This window comes from Erythrolamprus reginae, chromosome 6, assembly GCF_031021105.1.
Source record: "Erythrolamprus reginae isolate rEryReg1 chromosome 6, rEryReg1.hap1, whole genome shotgun sequence".
Classification (NCBI taxonomy): domain Eukaryota; kingdom Metazoa; phylum Chordata; class Lepidosauria; order Squamata; family Dipsadidae; genus Erythrolamprus; species Erythrolamprus reginae.
The window spans coordinates 45,529,409-45,557,365 of record NC_091955.1 but is presented as its reverse complement, the minus strand read 5'-3'; the positions used below and the strand labels follow the sequence as shown (position 1 = coordinate 45,557,365).

The 27,957-nt window shown below is 41.0% G+C and overlaps 3 protein-coding genes across 5 annotated transcripts in view; 1 reads left to right on the top strand and 2 right to left on the bottom strand.

The window, feature by feature from the left end:
* Positions 1 to 1,576: 1,576 nt before the first annotated feature.
* Positions 1,577 to 16,795, bottom strand: SLC35E3 (solute carrier family 35 member E3). Of its 2 annotated transcripts, none has more exons than XM_070755676.1 (5): positions 16,213 to 16,795; positions 15,401 to 15,511; positions 14,996 to 15,154; positions 7,154 to 7,236; positions 1,577 to 6,111 (listed from the first exon to the last, which is right to left on the bottom strand). In XM_070755676.1, exons 1-5 carry the CDS (start codon positions 16,633 to 16,635, stop codon positions 5,925 to 5,927), a joined length of 963 nt encoding a protein of 320 aa, XP_070611777.1. In that variant the 5' UTR covers positions 16,636 to 16,795; the 3' UTR covers positions 1,577 to 5,924. The 2 variants fall into 2 exon arrangements, with proteins under 2 accessions (XP_070611777.1, XP_070611778.1); XM_070755677.1 differs by having other exon boundaries at positions 15,125 to 15,154; positions 16,213 to 16,740.
* Positions 16,332 to 22,590, top strand: LOC139169465 (zinc finger protein 862-like). The gene is made up of 2 exons (XM_070755675.1): positions 16,332 to 16,999; positions 20,711 to 22,590. The coding sequence occupies exons 1-2, from the start codon at positions 16,944 to 16,946 to the stop codon at positions 22,437 to 22,439; spliced, it is 1,785 nt and encodes a 594-aa protein (XP_070611776.1). The 5' UTR covers positions 16,332 to 16,943; the 3' UTR covers positions 22,440 to 22,590.
* A 1,394-nt stretch (positions 22,591 to 23,984) lies between these two features.
* Positions 23,985 to 27,957, bottom strand: part of NUP107 (nucleoporin 107) — a 33,220-nt gene continuing 29,247 nt past the window's right edge. For both annotated transcript variants that reach the window (XM_070755673.1, XM_070755674.1), the window contains exons 27-28: positions 27,655 to 27,822; positions 23,985 to 24,335 (exon numbers count right to left, since the gene is read on the bottom strand). In XM_070755673.1, coding sequence (XP_070611774.1) covers positions 24,228 to 24,335; positions 27,655 to 27,822 — 276 coding nt within the window. In that variant the 3' untranslated portion in view covers positions 23,985 to 24,227. The remainder of the gene's footprint in view (positions 24,336 to 27,654; positions 27,823 to 27,957) is intronic.

The window sequence follows — 27,957 nt, the reverse complement described above, 5'->3', positions numbered from 1 at the left end:
GCCTATTCCTGTCCCAGGTTAATTAAACTTTGTAGGAGACAATCTGTATCCCTTCCAAGAGTTTTTATTATATTGCCAATGAGCATCAGCTACTAAGAGCAAAGATAAGATTGTGGAAATTATAATCCAAAGTATTTGGAGGAAAGCAGCTGGCCTCGTTTACATTAGAACCACAAATATATATAATATATAACCCCTAGCAGCCTACAATTATGGGATGGGAACAAACGGGCTCAGGCTCAACCCAGACAAGGTTGAGGGGCTTTGGGCAAAGGACTATTCCATTTGTCCATCCATTGTTCTTGGGGGGGGGGACTCTGATCCTCTCATACAAGGTCCACAACTTGGGTGTCCTACTGAATCCACAGCTGAGCCTTGATTACCATCTCTCAGCTGTGGCCAGGGGGACCTTTGCCCAGATTCTCCTGGTATACCAGTTGCAGCCTTATTTGGACCAGGAGACTTTGCACAGTCACTCAGGCCCTCATCACCTCCCATCTTGATTATTGCAATGCTACCCTTGAAGAGTGTTCGGAGACTGCAGATAGTCCAGAATTCAGCTGCGTGATCCGTTATGGGTGTACACCCATATAACACAATGCTCCGCGAGCTGCACTATTGATTAGTCTTTGGTCACAATTCAAGGTGTTAGTTATCACCTATAAAGCCCTTCATGGCTTAGGATCAGACTAGGACCAGACTATCTCCAGGACCGTCTCCTGCCGCATAGCTCCCAGAGACCAATGAGATCTCACAGGATTGGTCTTCTCCAAGTCCCGTCGATTACTAAACAATGCAGGTTGGCTGGGCTGCGGGAGAGGCCCTTCTCTGTGACTGCCCTGGCTGTAGGGAACCAACTCCCATCCAATGTCCATACTGCTTCCACCCTATTGGCCTTCCAAAATGCAATGAAGATCTGGGTTTGCCGACAGGCCTGGGGGCTGTGAATACTACCATCTGTTATGGGCGAATTACGTTGATAGGATAGGAATGGTATGTATAATTGATTGGATTGTTGTGGGTTTATAATGGGTTTTTATTGTTTCTATTATTTTAATATGTTTAGTATTAGTATTGACTTCTTCTATTATTGTATTATAATGTGTTTTGATATTGTTGTAAGCCGCCCTGAGTTCCACGGGATTGGGTGGTATAGAAGTCAAATAAATAAATAAATAAATAATTTTTTAAAAAAAAAGATTAATGGATACATGTATTATGTTTATAGGGCATTTTTCAACAGTTAGAACTTATTTCACTTTACGTTAGTGGGAAAGCTCTTTATTCAGCAAAGTAATCTTATGGTCAGCTACAGCTTTGGGTCTTAGGGAAAACCACTGACTTAAACAGTAATGTAAGGGTCAGGTGTAATTATCAAAGTGGACAATTGCAGGAATATTTGTATCAACACAATCATGTTTTCCTTAAATATTACTTTTTTCCAGCACAGCATTCCAATCCATTTTAAACAGAGTATTAAAAATATATCATTTAATTTGCTGCATATTAGGGAGAGATATTCTAGATATTAAACTAGGGGAAAATTTTCAGTTTTCTAAAAAAGAGCAAAAAAGAATTCAGAGATGAATAAAAGTTGTTTTATTCATTAAAAAACAAGTATCTTGCATTAAAAAAACATCGCCATTCTGTTTCATATAAAGTCATAAATATATTTTATTATATATTCTGTTTCTGACAATAAAAAGACTCCCACACAGTGCAGACTGCCATCTACCCCATTCTATTTATATTTTGTACGTTTGTTGTATATTATAATTATATTAATGAAAAATTATTAAGTCACTAGATATCAGTGGATTATAGCTCGTTATTCTTAAAACCCTGTACAGTATACGTCTGACAAGTGGTGGAATCCAGTGGCATGTACCAATCTATATATTCCCCATCTATGATTATTTTACAAATGCAATAAATGTTACAGCTGAATTGGATATGGACTTACCATTTTGTTCTCTAAAAGACTTGAGGGAAAAATATATTGAGTTTGGATACTCTAAATTATTATTACTCTCTTCAAGACATAACATGCAAGGACTTGAAATTTTAAAATTGTATTTATATTTCAGAAAACACTCTGCAGAGCACAAAATTGCTTTGTAATACATAATGACACTGCACTGGACATGCTGTTTTGAACATTATCTCTAGCAGGCAGGTTTGAATAATAACTACATCTATCAAATATTGCATTTAAAGCATTATTCAGTTTGAATAATAGCTAAAATCCAGATAATCGTTATATGAAATACCCGAGCTTTCATAATACTGACAGAAAGTACAAGGATCATTTACTGAATAAATTTGGTTTTGAAGATATGAAATACTTTTAGAAAAGCAAAGGAAACTGAGGGCATGTTCTCTGCTATTATTTTGTGTATCTGGACTAAAGCATCCCTTTAAAAAAAAAGATCCACTTAAGGCAGCTTATAAAATATACCAGCCAAATTTCTGAAGACAAATTAGATTTATATTATTCATGACACTTCAGAGATATTTTATTGGAGGAGATGGATTCAGGTTTTTTGCTCGTTATCACAGCTTCCTAAAATGATATGGGCAAAAAATGTATCGGTAATACAATAAAAGTTCTGTTTTACAGCATATTTTATAAGAAAAGAAAGCAAAAACAACCCCCAAAACATTATAATGTCATTATTCTAATATAATGATCAAATGTATTTTTGAAAGAACTCCCGTCCAAAATGAATACTTTTGTCAGCATACTGTAATATGCCAACTTTGAATTTCAGGTTCATAGGAGCCAGTTTGATGTAGTAGTTAAGGCACCAGAAACCAGGAAACTGGGAGTGAAAACCAGTCAGTCACACATTCTCAACCCAACTTTCCTCATAGATTTGTTGGGGGAAATAGGAGGTTTGTTCTTTGTAAAAATAGAAATTGCCAGGGGGCAATGGATGGTATGTATACAATAACGTAATGTAAACAAACATACACATTAGTCAGTAAAAGATTAAAGTGATGGACTATGACAGATCCAGCATGACCTTCAATGAACCAAACCTCATCCCAAAGCAAATTGATTCAGGCTGATTTTTATATACCCTTACTAAAGTAATATAAGTCTATAAGGTTAATTTATAACATAATGGATGAGTCCACAGAGAAGGGTGGCATGCAAATCAAATCAATCAATAAATAAATAATGTATACAATTAAGAAACAACTACATTTTTCTGTAATAAACAGTACAAATGACTCAAAAATGCAAAATACAGATTACTTGCATTTTCAGAAATTTAGAGGTCATTACATTAGTATAGAATAATCGTGAGGTTTTAATAATGTTTGCAGCTTTGGATTCCAAAACTATGTTTAATGTACTTTTAATAAATATGTTTAATGAGTATATAAAACCAGCTATGTGTCTTGAATCATGGTGTAAATAAATTGGTTCAGATCATCTCAAGTTTTGTATTCTTTTATAGCATTTGGCAGAACAGTAAATTATTAGAGTTGATCAATTCACCTTGTCTGTACTGGGTACTTTCAATTAGAACTACAGTTAATATTTGGAATATTCAGATAACTATTTTAAAATTAAAGATTCATTATGAAAGTGACTTCTGCTCCATTCCTAGAAGCCTTTTCCCCAATACATTTAAAAAGACATATATACCCTTCACACACATGTGCACACACGCTCGCACGCACACACATATTCAAGACAGCAAACATACCTAATTCTCCTGTCTCCATTTCCCCCACAACTGAGAATGATTATTACAAAGTCCCCCAGCTAATCTTCAGGCCTAAGGCAAAACCATGGATATCAGTCTTGTAGTTTCTAGCCTCAGGTCTTAATCACTACACTTAGTTCTTGACTTATGACCACAAATGAGTCCAAAATTTCCATTGCTAAGCAAGACAGTTATGAGTTTCCCCCTTTTTATGACATTTTAGCCACAGTTGTTAAACAAATCATTGTAGTTGTTAAATGAATCACATAGTTGTTAAGTGAACCCAGCTTCTCCCAATGATTTTGCTTCTTGGATGCCAGCTGGGAAGATTACAAACAGTGACCCCAGGATAGTGCAGCTGTCATAAAGTTATTTTTTCAGAGCTGTTGTAAACTTCAAACAATCATCTGTAGACCAGACCAGCTCTCAGAAATAAAACAGAACATAATACTTTTCAATATATAAAGCAATAAGAAGAAGAGTTGTCCCAGACTACACTTTTTTGTTAAATTTCTGCTGTTCCATTAAAGTACTTTGCCCTTACGGCTGGCGGCAGGGACCTTGTAGTGTCCCTCTGTCTATTTCCCACCCCATTCCCTTCCTCAGATTCCCATCCTGCCTGGCCCTATATCCTCTTCACTTATCTTTCAAAGATATCCAGAACTCAGTTTAGGGGAGGACTGCTGCTCTGTTCCTGGACTAAGTGGTGCGACCTCAGAAACAGCTGCCATTTTTCAAGCAGCCACATTGAATTGTGATAGCTTGGAAAATAATGGCTTCTTCTAGGATAGTGCCATGCAGCTCCCCTGGCTCCAGGGGTGCCTTTGGGGCCTGAGGAGGGAGAACTGGGCACACCAAAAGTTGAGAAACAGGTCGTTTCTGTCCTCCAGAGGGCGGGAGAAGCTGTTTTTGCCCTCCCCAGCATTGAATTATGGATATGGGCACTCAAGCATGCACAATAGCACACACACAAGCTTTTTCGGCACCTGAGGACAAAAAGGTTCACCATCACTGGCATAGAATCTTGTAACATAACAAATCCATAGCTGATCATAATCCAACCAAATTGAACTAACCTATGATTTCAAGTTGATATTATAGCTACAGTTTAAAACATAAGGATATATTTGGGTGAGACTGATTATTACCCTATCTTGGTTTAACCATGGTTATCTTTACATCACCAAGTTAATATTCAGTAAAAAAATATTCTTAACTGGCAGTTAAGGGGATGATAATTTTAAAAAATCCCCATAATGCTTTGGAAGTTCTGTCTTAAATATGTTTAAAGCATAGCAGAAATATATACAAGTTACAAGAAAGTTTACAAATCAAGTTGCGGGTAACACTACATCTGCACTGGCCAAAATAATTAGAAAAGAAACCTCTTGTATAAATTACTGAATTTTGAACAAATAAAAAGAAAACACTTTCAAACTACAGGAGCCAGCCTGAACCGAGTTAGGTAATACTTATAAATTTAGAAAACTTAACAATTTGTAAAATTCTCAGTCTTAATAATTTTGGAGTGCTACGTAGTATTAGAGTGCTAGTATACAGTTAAATATACATTGTTTTAAAATATGCAGAAAAAAATATAACATGACTTAGAAACGTCTCAGATGGAAATTTACAATCCAGAAAAAACAATTTGGTTTCTCAGTATTTACCAGTTCAAGAAAGTTCAATGTTCACTTGATCACAAAAAAACAGTCTCTTAATACTGACATAATCAATAAGGACATGATTAATTCTCTAGCAAAAAACACTGTATCTGTCTGAATGAGTTCATTTGGTATAAATAGGACAATTCAGAATGATTACACTGTAATTACAAACAGTCCTTTAAAGAAACAAATTGTGCATACATACATATGCGTGCGTACACACGCACAGAGAGAGAGAGAGAGAGAGAGAGAGAAAAGAGAGAGAGAATCTGGGCTTGCCAACATGAGCAGACATCCATAATTTATCAGTCTTCTTTACTGTGCTTTTCTTTCTACTGTGTCCTGTGATCCCCTCAATGTACTCCAATTCATACCCCAACTGGCCAGAGTAGGAGGAAGCAGTGCATGGCAGCTATAGGAGAGAGAATACCTGCTCTGGTGAGAGATGTACATTTTAGATTCCTCCATAAACAGTGCATTGCTTTTGGAATCAGTGCATAATATAGCAACTCATTGGTTAATAACAAAAATACTTAATTTACGGACGTTGAACCAGCTTGCTTTTATTCCCATCTTGCTCACTAAGTTTGAAGTGTGTGTATGCTAGAATGCCAAACAATGTGCATGTAATTCCGAGGCCTTGATTAATTGATAAAGGATCCTTAAATAAGAGATATCCTCCCATAAGGGTGATGCAGAATTTGAAGTGTCCAAACATGTTGTATCTATATAACCATGTTAAGGAACATCATAATTAATCCAAATCCAATAATTAATCCAAAATAATCAAATACTAAATCCTGTGCCAGGTTTGACTTAAGTCCTACTCTTGTAAATGTAAACTAGATCAGAAAACACATTCCTCAAGAATAACTGGAACACTGCTTCATTAATAAAGATTATAGTAATAGAATCTTGAAAGCCCAACAGCATTTTTCTCCCTTTCTTATTCCCAAACAAGTTAAAAGTGGAGTCAGTTTCATTCCAAAGTTTTCCTCTTCTCCTGAGCTTGAATAATACTTTTGTAACTGCTAGCACATACTATAGAGTCACCTCTATAGTTTCTTACTGTATACAAAACCAGAATCAATTTTTTTTCTTGTATTTGTTAATTCATTTTTAGCTATAAGGAAAATACAGATAGTCCTTGACTTATGACCATAATTTCGAGTCCAAAATTTAGTGTTGCTAAGTAAGACACGAGCTCTTCTGCCATAGTTCTTAAGTGAATACCCTGCAGCTGTTACGTTAGTAACATGGTTATTAAGTGAATCTGATTTCCCAACTGGCTTTGCTTGTCAGAAGGTTACGTAAGATGTTAATATCACCCCGAGGCATTGCTAACAATTTTTATCATGTGATTATGGGGATGCTGCAACAATCCTAAGTGTGAAAAGTGGTCATAAGTCACTTTTTCAGGGCTGTTGTAACTAAATGAACTGTTGTAAGTCAAGGACTGCCTGTGTCCATTTTATATAATTTTTCAATAAAAGATTCATCATTATTTTACTGCCACTATAGAAAGTGAATCCAAGAATTGGAAATGAGTTATTCTCTTATAAAACAATGGAAACAAATTTATTGAAAGATCCTAAAACATAGTGTTTAAGTCCAATACAATATGATTCTACAGTTTCCGAAAGTTTTACTTAAAATATTGTATTGGTGACTCACCTGATATTTCTAATTTGTACGGTTTATTATCAGTGAAATACAAGTAAATAATTTTGTAAAACTGGAGAATTAATTTTTCAAGAAAAAGGATACGTCACTGGTGAAGTATTCCCAATAATCCAGTAAATAGACAAGTTCACCATAAATGCTATTATTCCAGAGATCAGCACCATAGACTGTGGAGTAGGGGGAAAAAGCACTTACAAATCACTGCAAATGATTTTTAATAAACAATATCTTCTATAAAGTGACATAGATGATTGTAAATGGTATCCTGTTTATTGTCTTTCTGATCATTTTATATTCAAAGTAAGAATTACAGCCTGTGTTTATAAACAATTAGATCTGATTTCTTATCCTTATCCTTTTCTACTTTGAATTATTATGCCATTTGATAAATGTTAAAAATCTGGAAGAATTTTTCTTTGAACATTCAATTGCAAGCTGAAATAAGGAGTATAAAAGTTAACAAAATTATATAAGGGTTTCATAGTTTTTCATTTCACAATACAGTACCTACTTCCAGCCATCTCTTAAGTACCATCTCTTAAACAGTTTTATTTATCATTGAAATGTGTTTGAATATTAATAGCTCAGATTGATAGTTAGACTATTGATTTGAGCTCCAAGCCTTGTAATTTGGTTGCAAATGTTTCATCAGTAGGTTTAAGGACATGTCAGTATATTTTGAATTATTTATCATTTAAGAATTAATAAACTATGCCTTTTGATTACAATAAAAGCATGAATTAAAAGTTAATTTTTATTTTGAAACAAAAATATGCCACTACAAAGTATGGAGTAAAAATAAACATTAAGGAGCAAATATGCCATTATAATTGGAAAATGACCAATTATCAGAGTATTAAAACTTAACAGTACTATATATAGCCTTTACTGTCTTTCCAAAGCAAAATAACAAGGAGGCTTTTGATTATTCTTGGAAAACAGTGTGAGGCCCAATCCACTGCATGTTTACTCATAAGTAACCTATTTTCTGTCTGCTGTTTTTGTTGCTCCTAAAATTTTTATTCTGATGCTGGCAGAGAGACAAAAAATAGTTAAAATTCAGGGCAGGAGAAGAACCAAGGAATACCCCAAGCCATTCCTCTAATCAAGACAATGTAAATGAATCAATCAAAGTAGCTTGTTTTATTTCAGCATGATTATTTCATTGTGTGCCTTCAGACAAATGCCTGAAGAAGTTTGAAAAGCAATATATTGTATGCAGTCGTTACTAGTCGGACTAATTTACGTTAATGTATAAAGTAAAGATTATTTTAAAAAATAATTCAATATTGGGTTGACCTTTTCTTGCAGTCCTTCAGTTGTAATATCTCACATTTGAAAATTCAGTGGCTACCAGCTAATTAATGGGAAATACTGATTCAAAGAGATAGGATTGCGCATGCGTCAAGGCTAGACACGCCTCATTTTCGAGCTCTAATTATGATATATTAAATAAAGGTGAAATTCCTCCTTAAAAAATCATAAATCCTTCTTGAAGGAAAGCAGAGGAGTAAAGCATTCTCAGGAGATCAAAGAGAATCTAAGATCTGAGTTTCTAAGGAAGATGGGACTTCTTTCTCTATTAGAGTGATTACAATCAATCTTAATAAAATGGCTGAAGGGTCTGAACCTAGCCTTGGCAAAATCGAGAGGAAGCTGGATCAGCTACTACAAATTGTTTCAGGCTTTGAACAGAGGTTTCAGAAAGTGGAATCGGCTTTGGGAAATCTTTCTTTAGACTTTAAAACAGTTAAGAAGGAAGAAGAGATGGCGGCAGAAAAAATTCAAAGTTTGGAAAAACAAGCTAAAATTCAGGATGAGACTTTTAAACAATTGAATTACAGAATTGCTAATTTGGAAGATCGGCAAAGGCAAAGAGGAATTTACGTCTACGTGGATTTATACCAGATTTTATGTACCAGATATTATACCAGGTTCTTTCTGATGATATTTTACGTGTCCATTGGGCTGTCCCATGTAGAAACTGGGAGAGGCAAAGAGACATTGTTATGACTTTGGTCAGCGAGAAAAAAGCTGAGGACATTTACAAATATTTGAAAAGCTGTGCCAGCCTTAAACAAGATGGGAGCGAGATAAGAATTCTGAGAGATCTCTCTTGGGAAACCTTGAGAGCGAGAGCTGCCTTACGCCCAATTTCAAGCCGCCTATATCAAAGTGGAAAAAAGTTTACTTGGGCTTTTCCAGCTGCCATTTTTGTGTTTCAAGAGAACAAGATGTTCAGAGCTCAGTCACTGGAGGAGGGAAAGGCATTATTGAATCAACTGGGTATTCAGTTTCAAGAGAGTGAGCCACGAGGAGTGGAAGGAGGGGGGACTGTAGAGCCAAAAAGAGCTGATTATCAGCTGATTATCAGATTATTTTAGCGGTTGCAGTACCCCAGACGAGGAGGAAAGGCAAAGGGAGAAAGAGCTGAAGGAGTTAATTGGGCAGGTGGAGGCCATTACAAGGGAGCAGAGAAGAACAAGAGCCCAGCGGGACAAGAAAGCGAAGAAGTGATTTCATCAGAGACATTTCTGGAATGCAGTGTTAACTCTTATTTTTGTTGGAGGGAGAAGGGAAAAAGATAAAGGAAGTTAAAAAAAAAAAGTAAAAGAAGGAATCATTTAAATGGATAAGGGAGAGTGGGAGAGGAATTTTTCTCTTTAATTATATTTAAAAGTGGTTGAAAGTGGAGCTCAGTAGGGTGGGAACACAATCCGGAGTAGTGCCTCATGATTCAACAAGGTTTTTCTTGTCCTTTCCCCTTTTGGCGGAGGGAGCACGGGGGGAGGCACGGGGGGGGGGGGGAACTGGAGTAAGGAAGGAGAAAACAAGCAAACCAAGAGTGAAACAAGAGGGGGAAAGCGATATTATTGTATATTATGAATGAGTGTAATATAATGGTTTTAAATGTAAATGGTTTGGGATCTGATTTAAAACATTACAGGATATTGAGAATGGCTAAGCAAAAAAGGTGGATATTATGATTTTGACAGAAACACATAAAAGACAGGGAGGAAGGGATAAATTGATTAATGATAGAAATTGGAAATGGGTATATGAATCTCGAGGAACGCAAAATAGTAGAGGCACGGCGATTCTTATTCATCAGAGGGTTTTATTTGAAGAGGTTGGAGTTCAGAAAGATAGAGAAGGGAGGTGGTTGTTTGTTAAAGGGAAAATTAATCATAAGTTGACATTGGCAGCAATTTATGCCCTGAATGCGAAAACAAAACAATTTATAATAAATACAAAAAGGAAGCTAGATAACTTTATGGAGGGCACAATGTTTTTGGCAGGAGATTTTAATATGCGATTAACAAATAGACTTAATATGGTGGATCTCCATGCAGCTATCCCAAATAGAGGTACTTATTATTCAGCAAGATATCATACATTTAGTTGCATTGACTATATTAATGAATAGAGTGGGCAATATACAAGTTAAAAAAGTAAATATCAAAAGTATTTGGTTGTCAGATCATGCCCCACTATTGGCAAAATTGGAAATAGGTCAGGAATGCAACTAAAGAATTTGGAGATATAATGCAGTTGTAACTGCTAGTGAACAAGATAAAGATAAATTGCAGACAGAGTTATGTGAATATTTTAGAATTAACGATATAGGTGATATTAAACAATCAATTGTGTAGGATGCATGTAAGGCTTTTATGAGGGGACAATGTATATGTATGGAAGCAGATATTAGAAAGAGGTGGGGTAGAGAAAGGGAAATGAAGATAAGGGAAATAGACTTGGAAGATATTTGAAGAAGAGGAAAGAAAAATCATGTATATTAGCACTGAGAGACCCTAGTGGAGAGGTTAGATATGGTAAAGAGCAGCTAGAGAAGATAATGAGAAAATATTATGAGGATTTGTATAAAGAGGAGCAGGTTAATATAGGAGTCCTCAATGTTGGGAAAATAGTAAGCGAAGAAGACAAACAAACATTGAATGCAGAAATAACACAAGAAGAAATTGCTAGAGTAATTAAAGGGTTAAAACAAGCCAAAGCACCGGGCCCAGATGGGTTTACAGGGGAATTTTATAAAACTTATATGAATGTATTGTTGCCGTACCTGGGGAAACTGTTTAATAATATATTGTTAAATCATGATATCCCGCAGACATGGAAGCTTTCAGATATTGTTACTATTCCAAAGATGGATCGAGATTTAAGAGAGCCTGTGTCCTACCGTCCTATCAGCTTAGCAAATCAAGATTATAAAATGAAGATATTGGCAAATAGATTTGAAAATATTTTACCAAAAATAATTGAAGAGGATCAATACGGATTTGTGAAGGGAAGAAAATTAAGTGAACCAATTAGAAATGTAATAAATGTGATATACCATGTTACCGTTATTAAAGGGAAATTAGGAATTTTGAAATTAGATGTTTATAAAGCTTTTGATAAAGTTAACCATAGTTATTTATATAAACTATGTAAGGAATTAAATATGGGGGATATATTTTGTGAAACTATAAGAGATTTATAAAGGGAATGAAGCGTATATAAGGGTGAATGGACAAAGAACACAGAAAATTAAAATACTAAATGCCACCAAGCAGGGATGTCCTTTATCTCCAATGTTATTTGTAATAGCAATAGAGATGTTAACTAATAAGATAAGACAAGATAACACTTGGGTAGGATACAAAATAGGGGAAATAGAAATGAAATTACCGTATTTTTCGCTCCATAAGACGCAGTTTTTTTCCTCCCAAAGTAGGATGAAAAATCAGCCCCGTCTTATGGAGCGAAGATGCAGGCAGGGAGGGGGGGGGGAGGCTCTGGAGCAGGGGCGGCGGTGAGGGGGGCTGAAAGGAAAGGTGGAGGGGAAAGACTAGGAGGGGAGACCCTCCCAATCCCCCCTTACGACCTTAGCTCTGCCCTAGACTTCGGGGACGTCTCCCTTCTCCTCACGCACATACCCAGCTTCCCCCCCCCCCCGTTTTTTTGTTGCTTTCTTTTCTTGAAATGGCACCTCGGCGTCGCGTCCACCTCCGCCTGCGTCGCGGCGCAAACCCCGTGAAGTTGAGAAGACTAGCGGTGCTTTTTTTTTTTGGAGCGGAGTTGCACACAAGGATCTGGGGGGGGAGGAGGAGGAGGAGGAGGAGGGGACAGCGGCCGTTTTGGCTGGGCTGCTATTTGCAAATAGCGGCAGCCGTCAGAGGGAAATGAAGGGCGGCCTCGGTTGGCGGAAGGAAGGGTCCCCCGGCGCCTGCCAGCTCTCCCAGGGGCGCGTCAGGGAGCTTGGCTGCCTCCGCTTCTGCTACCTTCCTCCCCAACTGAGGAAGCGGCGGGGGCTGTTGTCTCTGGAAGTGGACGCCGGCTCAGGCCGAGCGGCGCGGCCCTCTCTACTGCCGGCTGCTGGGCCTTTGCTGCAGAGGCAAGCTCAGGTAAAGGAAAGCAGGCAGGCGGTGCCCGTCACCGAAGCAAGCCCCCTTCTTGATTAGCGGCCACCTCGGCCCCGTGAAAGAGAGAAGAGGTTGCTAAGTGTGGTTGAGTGCTCTCTGAATTGTACTTCTCATCCACCCCGCTGGATTTCTTTATCTATTCCTAACCACTGCAAATCTCTCTCTCTCTCTGTCTCTCTGTGTATGTGTTTAGCCCACTTTTTGGCTCAAAATATTTTTTTTCTATTTTCCTCCTCTAAAATCTAGGTGCGTCTTATCAGCAGGTACGTCTTATAGAGCGAAAAATACGGTAAATCTATTTGCAGACGGTGCAATTATATTGACCCAGACCCCGATGGAGTTGATTAAAGGTATAAGAAATATTCTACAAAAGTTTAAACAGGAATCAGGATTGTCGGTCAATATGGAAAAATCAGATTATGTGTTTAAATACAGGTCCGAAAGAGCAGATAGAAATCAGGAAAGAATCAGGGTTGAAGTTAGGACTAAAGAAAATTAAATATCTGGGAATTTGGTTTTTGAGAAATCCAGCGAAAATTGAGGAGGTGAATTATAGATTAATATGGAGGAAAATGTTGAAACAGATGAAAAGCTGGAAAGAGAAAAAGCTAAGGAGAATCTCTAAAATAAGAGTCTTGAAAATGATGATAATTCCCAAAATGATGTATCTGTTTCAGGTACTTGGGGGGGGGGGGGGCGCTATCAGCATCCAAGTTTAGAGAGTGGGACAAAAAACTTAATTACTGGGTTGAAGAAGATAAGAGACCAAGAATAAGAAAACAGTGGTTAATAGCGAACGAAAAAGAGGGTGGATGGGGAGTTCCTTGATTGGAGCTGTATAGGGAAGCATTTAAAATTGAAAGATTAATGGAGTTGCAATTATTCGAGAATAAATGGGTGAAACTGGAAAAACAGACAAACGGGATGAAGAATAGAGAATTAATTTTTATAAAGTGGAACAGGAGCAACTTAAATAAACTAATAGGTCCCATGACTATGGAAATTTAGAAAAAATGGCAGGGGAAAATAGGATTATATAAATCAAAAGTGTCATCAATTTATGTAATAAATAAAGTTAATGAAAATAAATTTAAATAGGGGTATAGGAGAGTTGAAGGCAAAAGGGATAACTAAGATAAAACAGTTATATGAGAAGGATGGGAGGCCAAGGAGAAATCGTATAGAATGGTGGTTGGGTAAGGGAAGATGGCTACAAATAAATGCAATATGTAAATATCTGAATGAAAGGGAGAAGAAGCACTATTTAGGAAGGAGATAAAGTTAGAGAAAATAATAAGAGAAAAGACTGAGGGTACTAAGGCACAAGCAAGCAATATATATAAGATGTTAGTGAAGTCAGAGGGGGATGTGATCCAAGGATTGACTAAATGGTGGCAAAATGAGATACAAGTAGAGGTGCAAGAGATGGAAAATACAGTAGAGCAGAGGTCCCCAACCTTTTTTGCACCAGGGACCGGCTTTAAGCTAGATCAGTTTCCCACGGCCCGGTGGGGGGGGGGGGCTTTGGTCAAATGGGGGTGGGGTTATGGAGGGGTGGAGCTTAGTGACGCAGCCCTCCACACTTCTCCACAGGGCGGGGAGAATCAGGAGGCTCCTTTGGCGGCTGGGGGCTGCCTGGCTTTGTGATTTTGGCTGGGGGGGGAGTTAGGAAGGTCCTACTTCTCCCCCACCCAGCCAAAAACTCAAAGCCTATCTGCTGGATACGGGCGATGAGCGGGACAAGCGGCGCCGAAGCTGGTGGCCGTGGCAGCTGCTGCAAGAGGCTTCCGCGCCGCTCTGTCCCACTCATCGCCCGTATCCAGCAGATAGGCTTTGAGTTTTTGGCTGGGGGGGGGGAGAAGTAGGACCTTCCTAAGTCCAGGCAGCCCCCAGCCGCCAAAGGAGCTTCCTGATTCTCCCCGCCCTGCCCGACGCCCCACCCTGTCCTGCATAATGTCCTCTGCCGGGAGGGCAGCGGCGCCGCGTACCGGCTGGAAAACCCCAACGGCCCGGTCCCGGTCCGCGGACCGGCGGTTGGGGACCTCTGCAGTAGAGAATATAAGGAAAATCAAGAATACAAGAGTTAGGAAAATGAGAAGGAAAATATTATATAAGTGGTATTACACACCTGTTCAACTTGCACAATTTCAGCAGAACGTTAAAGGAATCTGTTGGCATGGGTGCCAAGATAAAGGAGTGTTTATGCATATGCTCTGGGAATGCCCAGTGGTGCAGAACTTTTGGCAAAAAGTGCAAGAAGATATTAATAGGATATTAAATATAAGATGGACGATTACTAAGGAAATGGCAGTATTAGTAAAAAATAGTGAGATGGGAGAATACAGAGAAATAAAACAAGCAACAAGAGAAAGCGCTCAGGTGGTAATAGTCTTGGGGTGGAAATTTAGGATTATATATGCTTATATTTGAACAGGAATGTTGTTTGTTAAATTTTAAGAGCATTTAGAACAAATAGAATGAAGAAGAAAAATAAATAATTTACCACAGCAGAGAGTGTCCAGGGGCCAAAAATTCCACCTTCTCCAAAGACTGGTTCAAAGAAGGGTACAACGCACAACAACATGCCACATGACATTGGTGCTTGATAGTATAGTAGCTGCATAGAATTTACCTGTAGTTCATGTTGTTTTGCTCCTACCCACTGAAACAAAGAAAAATATATTAATAACCCACGTCTAATCCTGACATAAATAAATTAAAATATGCCTACTAAAATATTGCATTGATATGTGCTTTAAGAAAAGCATGTTTAGCTCAAATCTATTTAAATAACAAAAAAACTATGTAGAACAAATATGTTCTACTCAGAAGAGTGGAAATTAATACAGAATAGATTACATAAAATATTATTCTAAGTTTGCATTAAAAAAAACTATATTTAACTTACCACTTGATAAAGAGATGTCACTATAACACCAAGAGCAGCAAATATCATCCCAAGTAAACTAAATTTCACATCATAATAAGAATTTAAAAAAACACCTAAAGTGATAGGAATCTGTGAAAGAGAGAAAGAAGCATTTGATGCCCAGGTATTCCAGTATTATTTCTTAGTACTGAAACAGTCTTCATCAACTTTTTGTCTCTATATGTACAGTATTAGACTTTCTACAGCCTCCAACCTGAATAAATAAGACAGGCTGCTAGCAGGTGCTATATACCTAGCTTCTCATAACATCTTGACTGACAAATATTAAAACAGTATATATTTTTTGGTTTTGTGATCGAAAAGGGGGCATTTACATTTTATAGTTTTGAGTCAGAGCCCATAAACAGCTAGTCACAATCAACCATGGATATTCATTATTTTACACACACACACACACACACACACACACACACACTCGTACAGCAGCATTCACCAATTCTTTACCCTTTAGACAAGCTGGCTTTCAGAATCTCTACTCAGCACATCCATACTATCTAGGAATTATAGACACACTAATCCATCAAATCTAGGAGCATCAGATCTGGGAAAGCAATTGTCTAAATCAATATTTTTTTAAGCAGCCTCCATAATCCAAAAAGGCCATTCTGTCTACAGTATTTCTGACAATACTTCACTTCCATCTCCATTTCTCCTTGCAGTAGAGTTAGTTGCACCCCACGGCCTCTGGAATCCTCGGTAGGCGCAAGCGAGGGCAGCCCTCTTCCTTTGGCTTCTCCCCACCCCCCGTCATCTCCTGCCCTGCTTCTCACCAAAGTGAGCTTGATGCGGGTGGCAAAGGTTTTGCCGTAGGCCACGCTCTGGATGACGACGATGACCGGCGTGGTCATGGCCTTGGCCAGCTGGTAAGTGCCGACCGTGTTGTTCTGCAGAGAGAGGTTGGTGAAGACCACGAAGCCGCAGAAGCTGAGCGCCAGGGAGAGGATCTGGCGCGGCCTGAGGCTTTTGGGGGCGAAGACGCCCAGCGACTGGCACACGTAGAGCCCCAGCCAGGTGACGGCAAAGTGCACCAGCGTCAGGCTGAGGTTGGGGAAGCCCATCCGCACGTACAGCCACTTGTTCAGGAAGACGATGCAAATCGAGGCCGCCAAATTGATTAGCAGCCCCGCCGCCAACCGGCCTCGCTCTGGAAGCCACCCCTCCATGCTCGCGCTCCTTCCCAGCTCCACGTCCATTTCTTGGGGAGCAGCGGCAGCACCAGAGGCGGCCACCGCTCCCGGGCAAACAGCTGGCACAATGGCCGCCACGGCCTACTCCTTGCCCGCCCACGTGACTGGGCCGCAGGAACTTCCGCTGCCACAGGAAGTCCAGTCTTTTCCCGCCAGAAATCCACCCGAGAAGGCTACGCCTCGCCTTTCTCTCCGCTCGGCCTCCGGCTATTGTTGCGCGACCTAGTATCCTCGTGGCTCGGCGTGAGCTGCCAGCAAACGCAAGCCAATCTCGACCCTGGTTTGCTGCTTCGGCTTTTTCGGGTCGTTCGGGCATGGTGAGAAGTCCCGTCCAACCCGTTGGCAGAGGAGAGAAGTCTGCCTGTAGGAGGTAGGAGAGAGGATGGTTTTTAGAGCTCTATAAAGGCGGCGGGGCAAGTCAACCCGAAAGGCTGTAACCGGCCATTTAGGAATGCCTTGAGAGTTGGGCGGCATACAAATCCGAATGAATAAATGAACGAACGAATGATTATTTAACCCTGTTGTTCTGTTCGTAATTACTATACACGAGGTTTTTTTTCCCCCCGGGTCGAATAGACCCGAACTAACATCAGGGTTAAATGTTGATTTTAGCTAGTGTTTTTTTTTTTTTGGAAAACTTGTTTCCTTAGTAAACTGTATGTAAACATGATCGATTATAAACAAATGAAAAATGAAATTAAAAATTAATTTTTATTTTTTCAGAAAAAGGTAATTATACACGTGTACTGTTTCGCGTCTATTTGACCCGAAGAGTTTTACAGGTCTGAAACTTGTGATTCATGTACTTTTCCTCATTTGAGGGGTTCTTACTGTGAGTGTGGTATTTTGGGAGAGGGGTTGTGGTTTACCTGCTGCTAGGTGCTGATTGTTACACTTGTACTGTTCAGGTTAATATTGACTTTTACAGGACTGAAACTTGTGATTGATTTACTTTTCCTCATTTGATGGGTTCTTATTATGGGGGGTTTGGTTTACCTGTTGCTACCTGCTGTTTGTTACACTTGTACTGTTCGGGTCAATATTGAGTTTTAAAGGTCTGAAACTTGTGATTGATTGATTTACTTTTCCTCATTTGAGGGGTTCTTACTATGAGTGTGGCTTTTGGGGGGGTTTGGGTTTTTTGGGGGGTTTATCTGTTATTACATGCTGATTTTTACACTTGTACTGTTTGGGTTAACCCTAACCTCCCAACTCCCCCATAAAAAACACCACACTCATAGTAAGGACCCCTCAAATGAGGAAAAGTAAATCAATCACAAGTTTCAGTCCTATAAAAGTCAATATTGACCCCAACAGTACAAATGTAACAATCAGCATGTAGCAGCAGGTAAACCAATCCCCCCCAAAGAAAACACACACTCATAGTAAGAACCTCTCAAATGAGGAAAAGTAAATCAATCACAAGCTACAGGCCTGTAAAAGTCAATTAATCACAAGTTACAGGCCTGTAAAACTCTTCAGGTAAAATTGACCCAAAACAGTACATCTGTATAATAACTGTGCCCAGCAAAAACTAAAAACAAAAAAACACTCATAGTAAGAACCCCTCAAATGAGGCAAATTCACTTAATCACAAATTTCAGATCTGCAGGAAAAAAAATTGTACAGGATCTCAAATTTCATTTCGGATCAAATAAGACCCAAACAGAATACAGTGGAACCTCAACATACGAGCAGCTCTACTTGCGAGCAACTCGAGATAAGAGCTTGGGAGGGAGCGTCATTTCCGTTCGCCTCCCGAGCTCAAATCCGGGATACGAGCCACGCCTTCCTGACTCTTTCGGCGAAGGAAGGAAGGCAAGGAAGCGCCCGGCTCCTCTCTGCTCGTAGTATCCCACTTGGTAAGCATTCGCTTGGCTTCTGCTTGGGGGTGGGGGTGGGCCGTCCCCGCTTTAGGAGCAGCAAAGAAGCCACGCGCCGGTTTTGAAAGATCGGAACCAGCATGGAAAGCTTCCCCAGGCTGGCTCCGATCTTTTAGAACACACGCCGGCTTTTCCGCTGACTCCTAAAGCGGGGAAGTTCGCCAGGAGTCAGCAAAGAAGCTGCGCGTGTGTTTTAAAAGATCGGAGCCGGCATGGGGAGGCTTTCAATCAACCCCCGAGTCCGGGTTGGGGGCTCGGGGGCTGATTGAAAGCCTCCCCATGCCGGCTCCGATCTTTTAAAACACACGCGTGGCTTCTTTGCTGACTCCTGGCGAGCTTCCCCGCTTTAGGAGTCAGCGAAGAAGCCGCGCGTGTGTTTTAAAACATCGGAGCTGGCATGGGGAGGCTTTCAATCAACCCCCGAGTCCGGGTTGGGGGCTCGGGGGCTGATTGAAAGCCTCCCCATGCCGGCTCCGATCTTTTAAAACACACGCACGGCTTCTTTGCTGACTCCTGGCGAACTTCCCCGCTTTAGGAGTCAGCGAAGAAGTCGCGCGTGTGTTTTAAAACATCGGAGCCGGCATGGGGAGGCTTTCAATCAACCCCCAAGTCCGGGTTGGGGGCTCGGGGGCTGATTGAAAGCCTCCCCATGCCGGCTCCGATCTTTTAAAACACACGCGCGGCTTCCTTGCTGACTCCTGGCGAACTTCCCCGCTTTAGGAGTCAGCGAAGAAGTCGCGCGTGTGTTTTAAAAGATCGGAGCCGGCATGGGGAGGCTTTCAATCAGCCCCCGAGCCCGGGTTGGGGGCTCGGGGGCTGATTGAAAGCCTCCCCATGCCGGCTCCGATCTTTTAAAACACACGCGCGGCTTCCTTGCTGACTCCTGGCGAACTTCCCCGCTTTAGGAGTCAGCGAAGAAGCCGCGCGTGTGTTTTAAAAGATCGGAGCCGGCATGGGGAGGCTTTCAATCAGCCCCCGAGCCCGGGTTGGGGGCTCGGGGGCTGATTGAAAGCCTCCCCATGCCGGCTCCGATCTTTTAAAACACACGCGTGGCTTCTTTGCTGACTCCTGGCGAACTTCCCCGCTTCAGCCGACGTCTTTTCCCCTCAGCCCTCGGGCTTGCACACATTAATCGCTTTTACATTGTTTCCTATGGGAAACAATGTTTCGACATACGAGCTTTTCGACGTGCGAGCCTCCTTCCGGAACCAATTAATTTCGTAAGTCGGGGTTCCACTGTATAAAGATTAATTAATATGAATAATCTCCACAATTTCAGAGACAAGGCATAAAGGCAAGACCGGTTCCATTCCTGGTGACTTTATGAATACATAAAACGATCCCTGTTGGGTGACCTTTCAGAAATATTCCTAACCTGGGAAAAAACAATGACGGGGAGGGAGAGCAAGTAAAAGAAGCAGTAGGAGCAAAAGTAACTTCGGACTTCTGCAGTGACTTTCCTTTGGGAAGTTGGCAGGGAATGTGTTTGCCAAATTTCAATCCCAAGGGTGTAATGGGACCCAGACACAACTGTAGGAGTGCCGATTGCTCTTTTAAAAAAGGCACCCCAGCTTCACCACTGGTATTTTCAATGCAATTAAGGCAGACTCTGAAAGTAATTCAATGTATTTTGGTGTGCGCACAAAATTTATCCCTTCAGTTTAATGGGTATATGTGAGGGTAAATGATTCTTTTAAGATATGGTAGCAGTTGGTAGGGAAATAGTTTCCATTTCTTGAATAGAAGAGTATTCTAAGTAGCTTGTATATAGGATCAAAGAATAAAAGTAGGCTGGAATCGAGTGTCTTCCAGGTGACATCTGGACCAAGCTTCTGCAAGGTCTCTATAATTCCAAAAATCTGATGTTCATCTCAATTTATGCAGCATATATACAGTAGTATAATGTAATATGTATAATTTCAGAGACAAAGCACAATTAACTGTGTTAATCTTACTGAAATCAATTCTTTAGTTGCCAATCAATAAACATTGTATTCTTCACATTTACTCTGTTAAAGGATTTATAACTCTAGTAGCAAATTGCCCAAAAATGTTGTTTGAACCTTTTATTTCATTTCATAGGCAAACCTTTGAAGGTTTTACTGAAATGAACAACACAGAACAGCAGTGTTTAATGGTTGTTTACTTATCTCACCTTGGTCTAAAATTTCTTTACTGCTTTCTTTACTGTTTATTAGAAATAGATGTACTATGGATTCGGTCACTAAACGACGATGCCAGAAATCTGGAGTGCTCCGCACGCTACTGACTGAAAGTGCAGAAAGCAAAAAAGAAGTTTCACTAAGGACAAATGCCAATGCTGATGAAGTCAAAGTTTTGATTGACAATGTGTTGCTGGCCTTAAAAATTGACGCGTCGATATTATCAGTCAAGGACATACATGACCATATAGGCAAGTGTGTGTCTATTCCAGAGAGCTGGCGCAGCAAGAATGATGGCTTTGAGTTCACGGAGTGCATCAATGCAGTTGTCGAAAAAGAAGTCATGCATGATCTACGTAATGCCAGTTGCCATACTCTTATTGTCGATGAAAGCACCGATGTATCAATCACCAAAATGTTGGTTTTGTATGTGAAATTCCGCCCATGTAATGCCACAATTTATAAGACCATGTTTATAGGAATTTTACAGTTGTCAGCATGCAACAGCACAGCAATCACAACAGCCATAAAAGAGTTCTATGCTGCGAACAACATCGACATTCAAAAGATGGTCATGCTTACATCAGATGGTGCATCTGTGATGCTGGGCAAAAATAATGGCGTGGCTGCACAGCTTCGTCGAGATGTGTCCCATTTGCTAGAACAGCACAGTGTGGCACACCAAGAAGACCTTGGGATTGATGATGCGTGTAAGGATATCCCACTGATGAGGGACATTGAGGCTTTACTGCGAACTGTCTACGGTATATTTGCCCGCTCCACTCTGAAGAAACAAGCATTTGTAGAACTAGCAGACATTATGGAACATGAATCGGTAGCCTTCAGAGCTTTGAATGAGGTACGATGGCTTTCCAGACATTTCGCATTGCAAGCATTAATGAGAAACATTCCAGTTTTGATTGAGTACTGTAAGGAACAAATGGAAAAACACAGGGACCCAGCCTGTAAATATTGCTACAAAAAGTTGACAAATACACAGATTCGTGCTTTACTGATCGTGCTTGATGACGTTGTTTGCGAATTGGCTGAGTTGAACAAACTGTTGCAAATAAGCAACCTGACACCAATTGAAGCTGCTCAGTTTGTGAAGGCCAGAACATCCAAGCTTCGCCTTCAGTATTTAGGCGAAACAGCTCACTGGAATGAAAAAGCTCGTGAATATATGCAAAGCAACCCAGACATTAACATGACTGCCATACTGAAATTTATTGAACTTTTGTGCTTCCATCTTGACAGTCGCTTTCCAGACAATGAGCTGACCGATTGGAATATATTTGGCACTGCTGCTCTGTCAAAGGTGACCTCTTTTAATTTTGGGAAAACGGAAATTGCAACCCTGGTTGGAAAATTCCAGCATTTCTTTGATGCTTTTGATGAAGTCGACATCACATCAGCTGTACAGAAACAATATTGTGACTTCAGATTTCTGATGTCAGTGAAATTCAAATCTGGAGTAATGCACTCATTCGATGATGTGGTGCAGTTTGCACTGAGAGAGAAACAGTTTGAAATGCTGTCACGTCTGCTGGATATTTGTGCAACATTTCAAGCATCAAGTGCTGATTGTGAGCGAGGTTTCAGCCTGATGAATGCCATCAAGACCAAAGCTTGCAATCAGCTGCAAAGTGAGCACTTGGATATGCTGATGCGAATCCGATCTTACCAGACTTCAGGGGCGCAGATTGATCTTGACAAAGTGTACTCGGAATGGTTGTTAAAGAAAGATGGATGTGAGAAACTGTAAGATGAGAGACTTTCAGTGACTAACTGTACATTATTGCAAACACTATACAAGTATTTTAATATTGCAGATTTGCAGTATTATAAGTGATACTGATGCATAACACTTTTAATTAAGCAGGTACATTGAATAAACAACTTTGAGTTTCAAATAACACTGATTTTGTTGTTTTGGGTGACATCTATGAAAAAAATTCAGGTGCTCAAGCATGAAAATGCCATTCAAAGACTATATTTTTCCGTGCACACTGAAAAACAATTAGAGGGAACAAGGATTGTAATTTGAAGACTACATGTATAATATAAACTGACTTCTCTCCCCCTATAACCTTCAGCAGAGCCCTTATGAAGCCACCTTTGATGCATGGAACAGTTTGCTACTTGACGGAGGGGGAAGGGGGAACAAAGGGAGACTCAGATCAGGGAGTTAAGTGCACCAGTGCTCGACACTGCAGTCTATTCCCAAGGGCCACCTCCCTCCAGGGAGGAAGAGTGTTTACCCTTTGGCAAGGTGCCCTTTGGCAAGCCCTACATCTCCAGCAGGCATCTGAGTGGCTCCTTTGATCTTTGTTACTCAATCCTTTGTTAAAGCATTTCAGATTTTGGCTTTGGTTTCAAAGTAGTCAATTGCTACCAATCAGACCTTGCCACAAGCTAATTGATGTATCCATCAAAGAATGGCAAGGAAGCTATCAGGAATATTAGTTATATTCTTGGACGGGGGAGAACAAATTTACACACTTCCTTGTGACAACACATAAAATATTGGAAGATGGCTATCATGTGTCCCCTTGGTCTACTATTTAAATATATTCAGTTCTTTTAACTGTTTATAGGATTTAGCCTTCAAGCCATTTATTGCTCTTGTCCAAGAGTAGCCAAAGTTGGTTCTTCTATGACATAACGACTTCAATTCCCAGTATTCCTGAGCTAGCATGACTGGCTCAGAAATTCTGGGAGTTGAAGACCACAAGTCATAGAAGAGCCAACGTTGCCTACCCCTGCTCTCGTCTGTACTCTTTCCAATTCCTCAGCATCCTTTTTTTGTACAGTAGCAGCCAAACATGTTTTGTCAATAGCTGCAAACCTACTACCTGTTAAGCAGTTCCCTGGGTCGTTAAACAGATAGGGTGAAAAAGCTGCCTGTTGAAGATTCAGCTCCATTCCTGCGGGAGTCTGTTGAAGGAATTCTCCTAGCCTCCAAAAAGGGAGGGAAAATTCTTCAGGGGACAGCTGGAAATCTTCAGGATTCAACTCTGTTCCTGCAGTCAAAAAGGATATCCTTTGTGGGGTTGCAGGTTATTAGTCATAAATGTTTGCCAAATGCTCAAAATGTGCTCGTAGGACTGTGGTGTGATGTTTTAGAAAGACCAGAAATGTTTTATAGACCATACACTTTTCTGATGCTGTTAACTTTTCTCATTAAACTACAAATTATAACTTGAGGTTTATTGGCCACTTCACAATCTGGCAGGTTTACTGATTGTAAACTACTTCCTGTATTTAAGCAATATAAACAAATAGTTTATATTATAACAAATATTACAAATTTTTGTTTACAATTTTATTGAGAAAAATACAAAGTATTATCCATGCAATTCTTTATTTTACACATTTTAAAAAAATCCAAACTGCTGTGTGCCAATGCCTATAAAATATTTAAATATTTCCATATAAATCAATGGAGATTAAATCCAAATATTCTCTCTTTCGTGGAGGCCAAGAATCTGGGATCCAAACCTTGTATTCATTTGTATCACTAATTTTATTTCTATTACCTAGAACAATGCAATTAAGACTGAATTTCATATCCAAGGGGATCAAGACCTTGATCCAGAAGCATGAGGGAAGACTCTCTCAACTTCTGTAAGAGCTTCTGGAGTTCCTCCTTGGAAAATATCTGCAAGATAGGAAATAAAAATGAAAGCAAAATCACAATCTCAGATAATATATCCAATCTTTGCTTGGAAAGCTAGTGATCAAAGACAAAATTATTTTAATGAAGTACCGTATTTTTTGAAGTATATCATGCTCCGAAGTATAACACGCACCTAGCTTTTGGGGAGGAAAACAAGGGGGGGAAATCTGCTTCTTCCTCCCAGCAATTTGCCTCCTAGCAGAGAGCCAATAGTACAGATGATATACTCTATTTGCTGTGTATTGCTGTGCATGTGTGCCTGACCCATAGAAATAGCAAAGAATTGGAGAAATGCACATTATGTTAATGCCAGAAAGTTTTCTTAAATACAGTGGTACCTCGTCTTATGAAAGCCTCTTCTAATGAACTTTTCGAGATACGAACCTGGTGTTTAAGATTTTTTGCCTCTTCTTCCAAACTATTTTCACCTTATGAACCCAAGCCGCCACTGGGATGCCCCACCTCCGGACGTCCGTGTTCTTGCGCTGCTGGGATTTCCTTGAGGCTCTCCTCTCTGGGAAAACCCACCTCCAGACTTCCGTTGCCAGCTGAAGCGCCCGGTCTTGCGCTGCTGAGGCTGGGATTACCTGAGGCTCCCCTTGCTGGAATTCCCTTCATTTCTGCCGGTGCTGCTTTGAATCCTAGCGAGGGGAGGCTCAGGGGAATCCCAGCAGCAAAAGAACGGAGTTTTGGCTTGCAAAGGATGTTTGGAGGCGGGGTTTCCCAGCAAGGGGAGGCTCAGGGCAATTCCAGCAGCGCAAAAACAGGCGCTTCAATGGCAATGGAAGTCCGCGGGTGGAGTTTCCCAGCAAGGGGAGCCTCAGGGAAATCGCAGCATCGCAAGAACATGGAAATCTGGAGGTGGGGTTTCCCAGGGAGGGGAGCCTCATCCCAACAGCACAAGAACGGGCGCTTTGGCTGGCAACATAAGTCCGAAGGCGGGGATTTCCAGTGGCGTAAGGCAAAAGGGGTGAGTTTGGGGCTTGCACGCATTATTCGCTTTTACATTGATTCCGATGGGAAACATTGTTTTACCTTACGAACTTTTCACCTTACGAACTTCGTCACGGAATGAATTAAGTTTGTAAGACGAGGTACCACTGTATAGCCACACTAACTCCTCCCAATTAAATAGATTTACCCCAGCTCAGGGTCTAATTCAGCTGTCTTATCTTAATACAACAGGAACACTTACATTTTAGACCCTTACATTTCAGCTGCTGTTAAAATTTATGTGGCTTTCTGGAAGTATAGTTATTCTCTGCTATTTAAAAGAAGATACAATAGCGCTGAGCCTTTTCAGGTCAAGCATTTATTTTAAAAAGCATCTTCATTTTGTTAAGTTATCTTGAACAATAATAAAGTAGTCTTTAAAAAATAAGTCTAAGAATTTGAGCATTCTAGAAGCATTTATACCGTGTTTCCCTGAAAATAAGACCTTGTGTTATTTTTTTTTAAAACCCGAAAAAAGGGCTTGGCTGTATTTTCTGGGGGTGGGGGGGTGTCTTATTATTTTGGGGCATGATTTAGGGGTGACAGGTGGGGAGGGGTGGGGAAGAAGTGAGGGGCAGGACGCCTTGTTATTCCCGGCAAGGGGAGAAGAGACTGCACTGGGGAGAAGACTAGGTGGTTGCAGAGCTGCCGCAGGTAAACGGGGCAGTTCCATGCTTGCTTGCCCCACAGAGCTGGAATGAGAGCTGCAGTGGCCACCAGGGCCAGATCCTGACAAGCGGTATAGCTGTAGCCCGCCCTCTGCAGCACCAAATAGGTAGCTGAGGTAGCTCAGTAGCTCAAATATTTGACAATACAGGCAAGTGCCTATCAGACTCAAACACTTCACCCATTTCATCTCTCTGGGCAAAAAGTAGGGGTGGCTGAGCGGGACTACATTCCGTGTATAAGACATACCCACATTTTCACCTTTTCTGTGTGGAGGGGAGTGTCTTGTACAGTGATCCCCCGTTTATTGCGTCCCCAACCATTGCGAACAGGGTACTTCGCTATTTTTCAACCCGGAAGTCAAAAATACCATCTACGCATGCGTGCCGGGCACGCATGCGTAGATGGCAGCGGCTTCCCTGGGTCTTCCCCCTCTTGCTGGCGTCAGCGAGGAGTTTCCCCACCGCCCACGCAAACTCCTCGCTGCCGCCCGCCCTTCGCCCGCCCACGCCGTTCATTCTCGCCGCTTTTGAGCTGTCCGGAAGCGAATTCGCTTCCGGACTCAGCTCAAAACCGCCGATAGCAAGCGGCAAGGAACGGCTTGTCTCGGCGCTTTCGAGCTGTCAGCTCGAAAGCGCCGAGACAAGCCGTTCCTTGCCGCTTGCTATCGGCGGTTTTGAGCTGAGTCCGGAAGCGAATTCGCTTCCGGACAGCTCAAAACCGCCGATAGCAAGCGGCAAGGAACGGCTTGTCTCGGCGCTTTCGAGCTGTCAGCTCGAAAGCGCCGAGACAAGCCGTTCCTTGCCACTTGGTATCGGCGGTTTTGAGCTGAGTCCGGAAGCGAATTCGCTTCCGGACTCAGCTCAAAAGCGCCGATAGCAAGCGGCAAGGAACGGCTTGTCTCGGCGCTTTCGAGCTGAGTCCGGTCAGCTCGAAAGCGCCGAGACAAGCCGTTCCTTGCCGCTTGCTATCGGCGCTTTTGAGCTGAGTCCGGAAGCGAATTCGCTTCCGGACTCAGCTCAAAAGCGCCGAGAGCCAGCGCCCCCCGGACCCCCAACCCGGGTTTGGGGGGGCTGCTAGGAAGCCCTCCATGCCGGCGGCAAACAGCCGCCCCGCCCCCAATCTTCGGCTCCTCGCTAGCGCTGTGGGAGTAAAAACACCGTCTGCACATGCGCAGACGGTGTTTTTACTTCCGCATCGCTACTTCGCGAAAACCCGCTCGTTGCGGGGGCTCCTGGAACGGAACCCTCGCAACGAGCAGGGGATCACTGTACTCCGAAAAATGCGGTATTCATTCAATCACTTAATTCTCTGGATTCTGTTAACCAGCATGATAATTAAATTCATTTTTGTGGTTAGCCTTTTGTTGTGAGCCGCTCCGAGTCTCCGGAGAGGGGCGGCATACAAATCAAATCAATCAATTAATTAATTAATTTGTACATATCTTAAGTATTCAAGTGATTTAATTATATTTCACATTTTATTAAAAATTTGAAAAGATCTTATTCATACTTTTTAATAGTTTGAGTCTGATCTTTGGAATTTTCTATGCAGTACCATAGACAGTGAAATTAAAAAAATTTAAACTAAAGCACTTTAGAGACAAGCAGAACATTAAAAAACAGTCCAAAGAGTATATTACCATATAGAGTTTGTGCCTCTCTGAAGCAATTAAGTCAGCAAGTCTTAAGTCTTCCTGATACTGTCCAGTGCTGTACAAGACTGTATGGAGGAGGAAGCACAACACTGGCAAGCAGAGTTTTCGCAACATGATCATCTGATGAGAACGCTCAGGGTCATCTTCAGCATCCTTGATTAAAAAGTATAGATATGTATTAAGCCAAACGCCTATATGCAATCTTAACTCTCTCTACTCTAACCTTTGAAAAACCCCACTCTCAAGTAGAAGAAAAGTGAGTGAATATTAAGTTGTGCAATTCTTCCA

What these genes read in the sequence shown, in the direction of transcription:
- SLC35E3 (XM_070755676.1), bottom strand. Translation starts at nt 16,635, where the DNA reads ATGGACGTGGAGCTGGGAAGGAGCGCGAGCATGGAGGGGTGGCTTCCA. An exon ending in CCCGCATCAAGCTCACTTTG is followed by an intron (nt 15,512 to 16,212) that starts GTGAGAAGCAGG and finishes TCTCTTTCACAG; the next exon opens with ATTCCTATCACTTTAGGTGT. An exon ending in CCTGGACACTCTCTGCTGTG is followed by an intron (nt 7,237 to 14,995) that starts GTAAATTATTTA and finishes CCTACTCCACAG; the next exon opens with TCTATGGTGCTGATCTCTGG.
- LOC139169465 (XM_070755675.1), top strand. Translation starts at nt 16,944, where the DNA reads ATGGTGAGAAGTCCCGTCCAACCCGTTGGCAGAGGAGAGAAGTCTGCC. An exon ending in GAGAAGTCTGCCTGTAGGAG is followed by an intron (nt 17,000 to 20,710) that starts GTAGGAGAGAGG and finishes ACTGTTTATTAG; the next exon opens with AAATAGATGTACTATGGATT.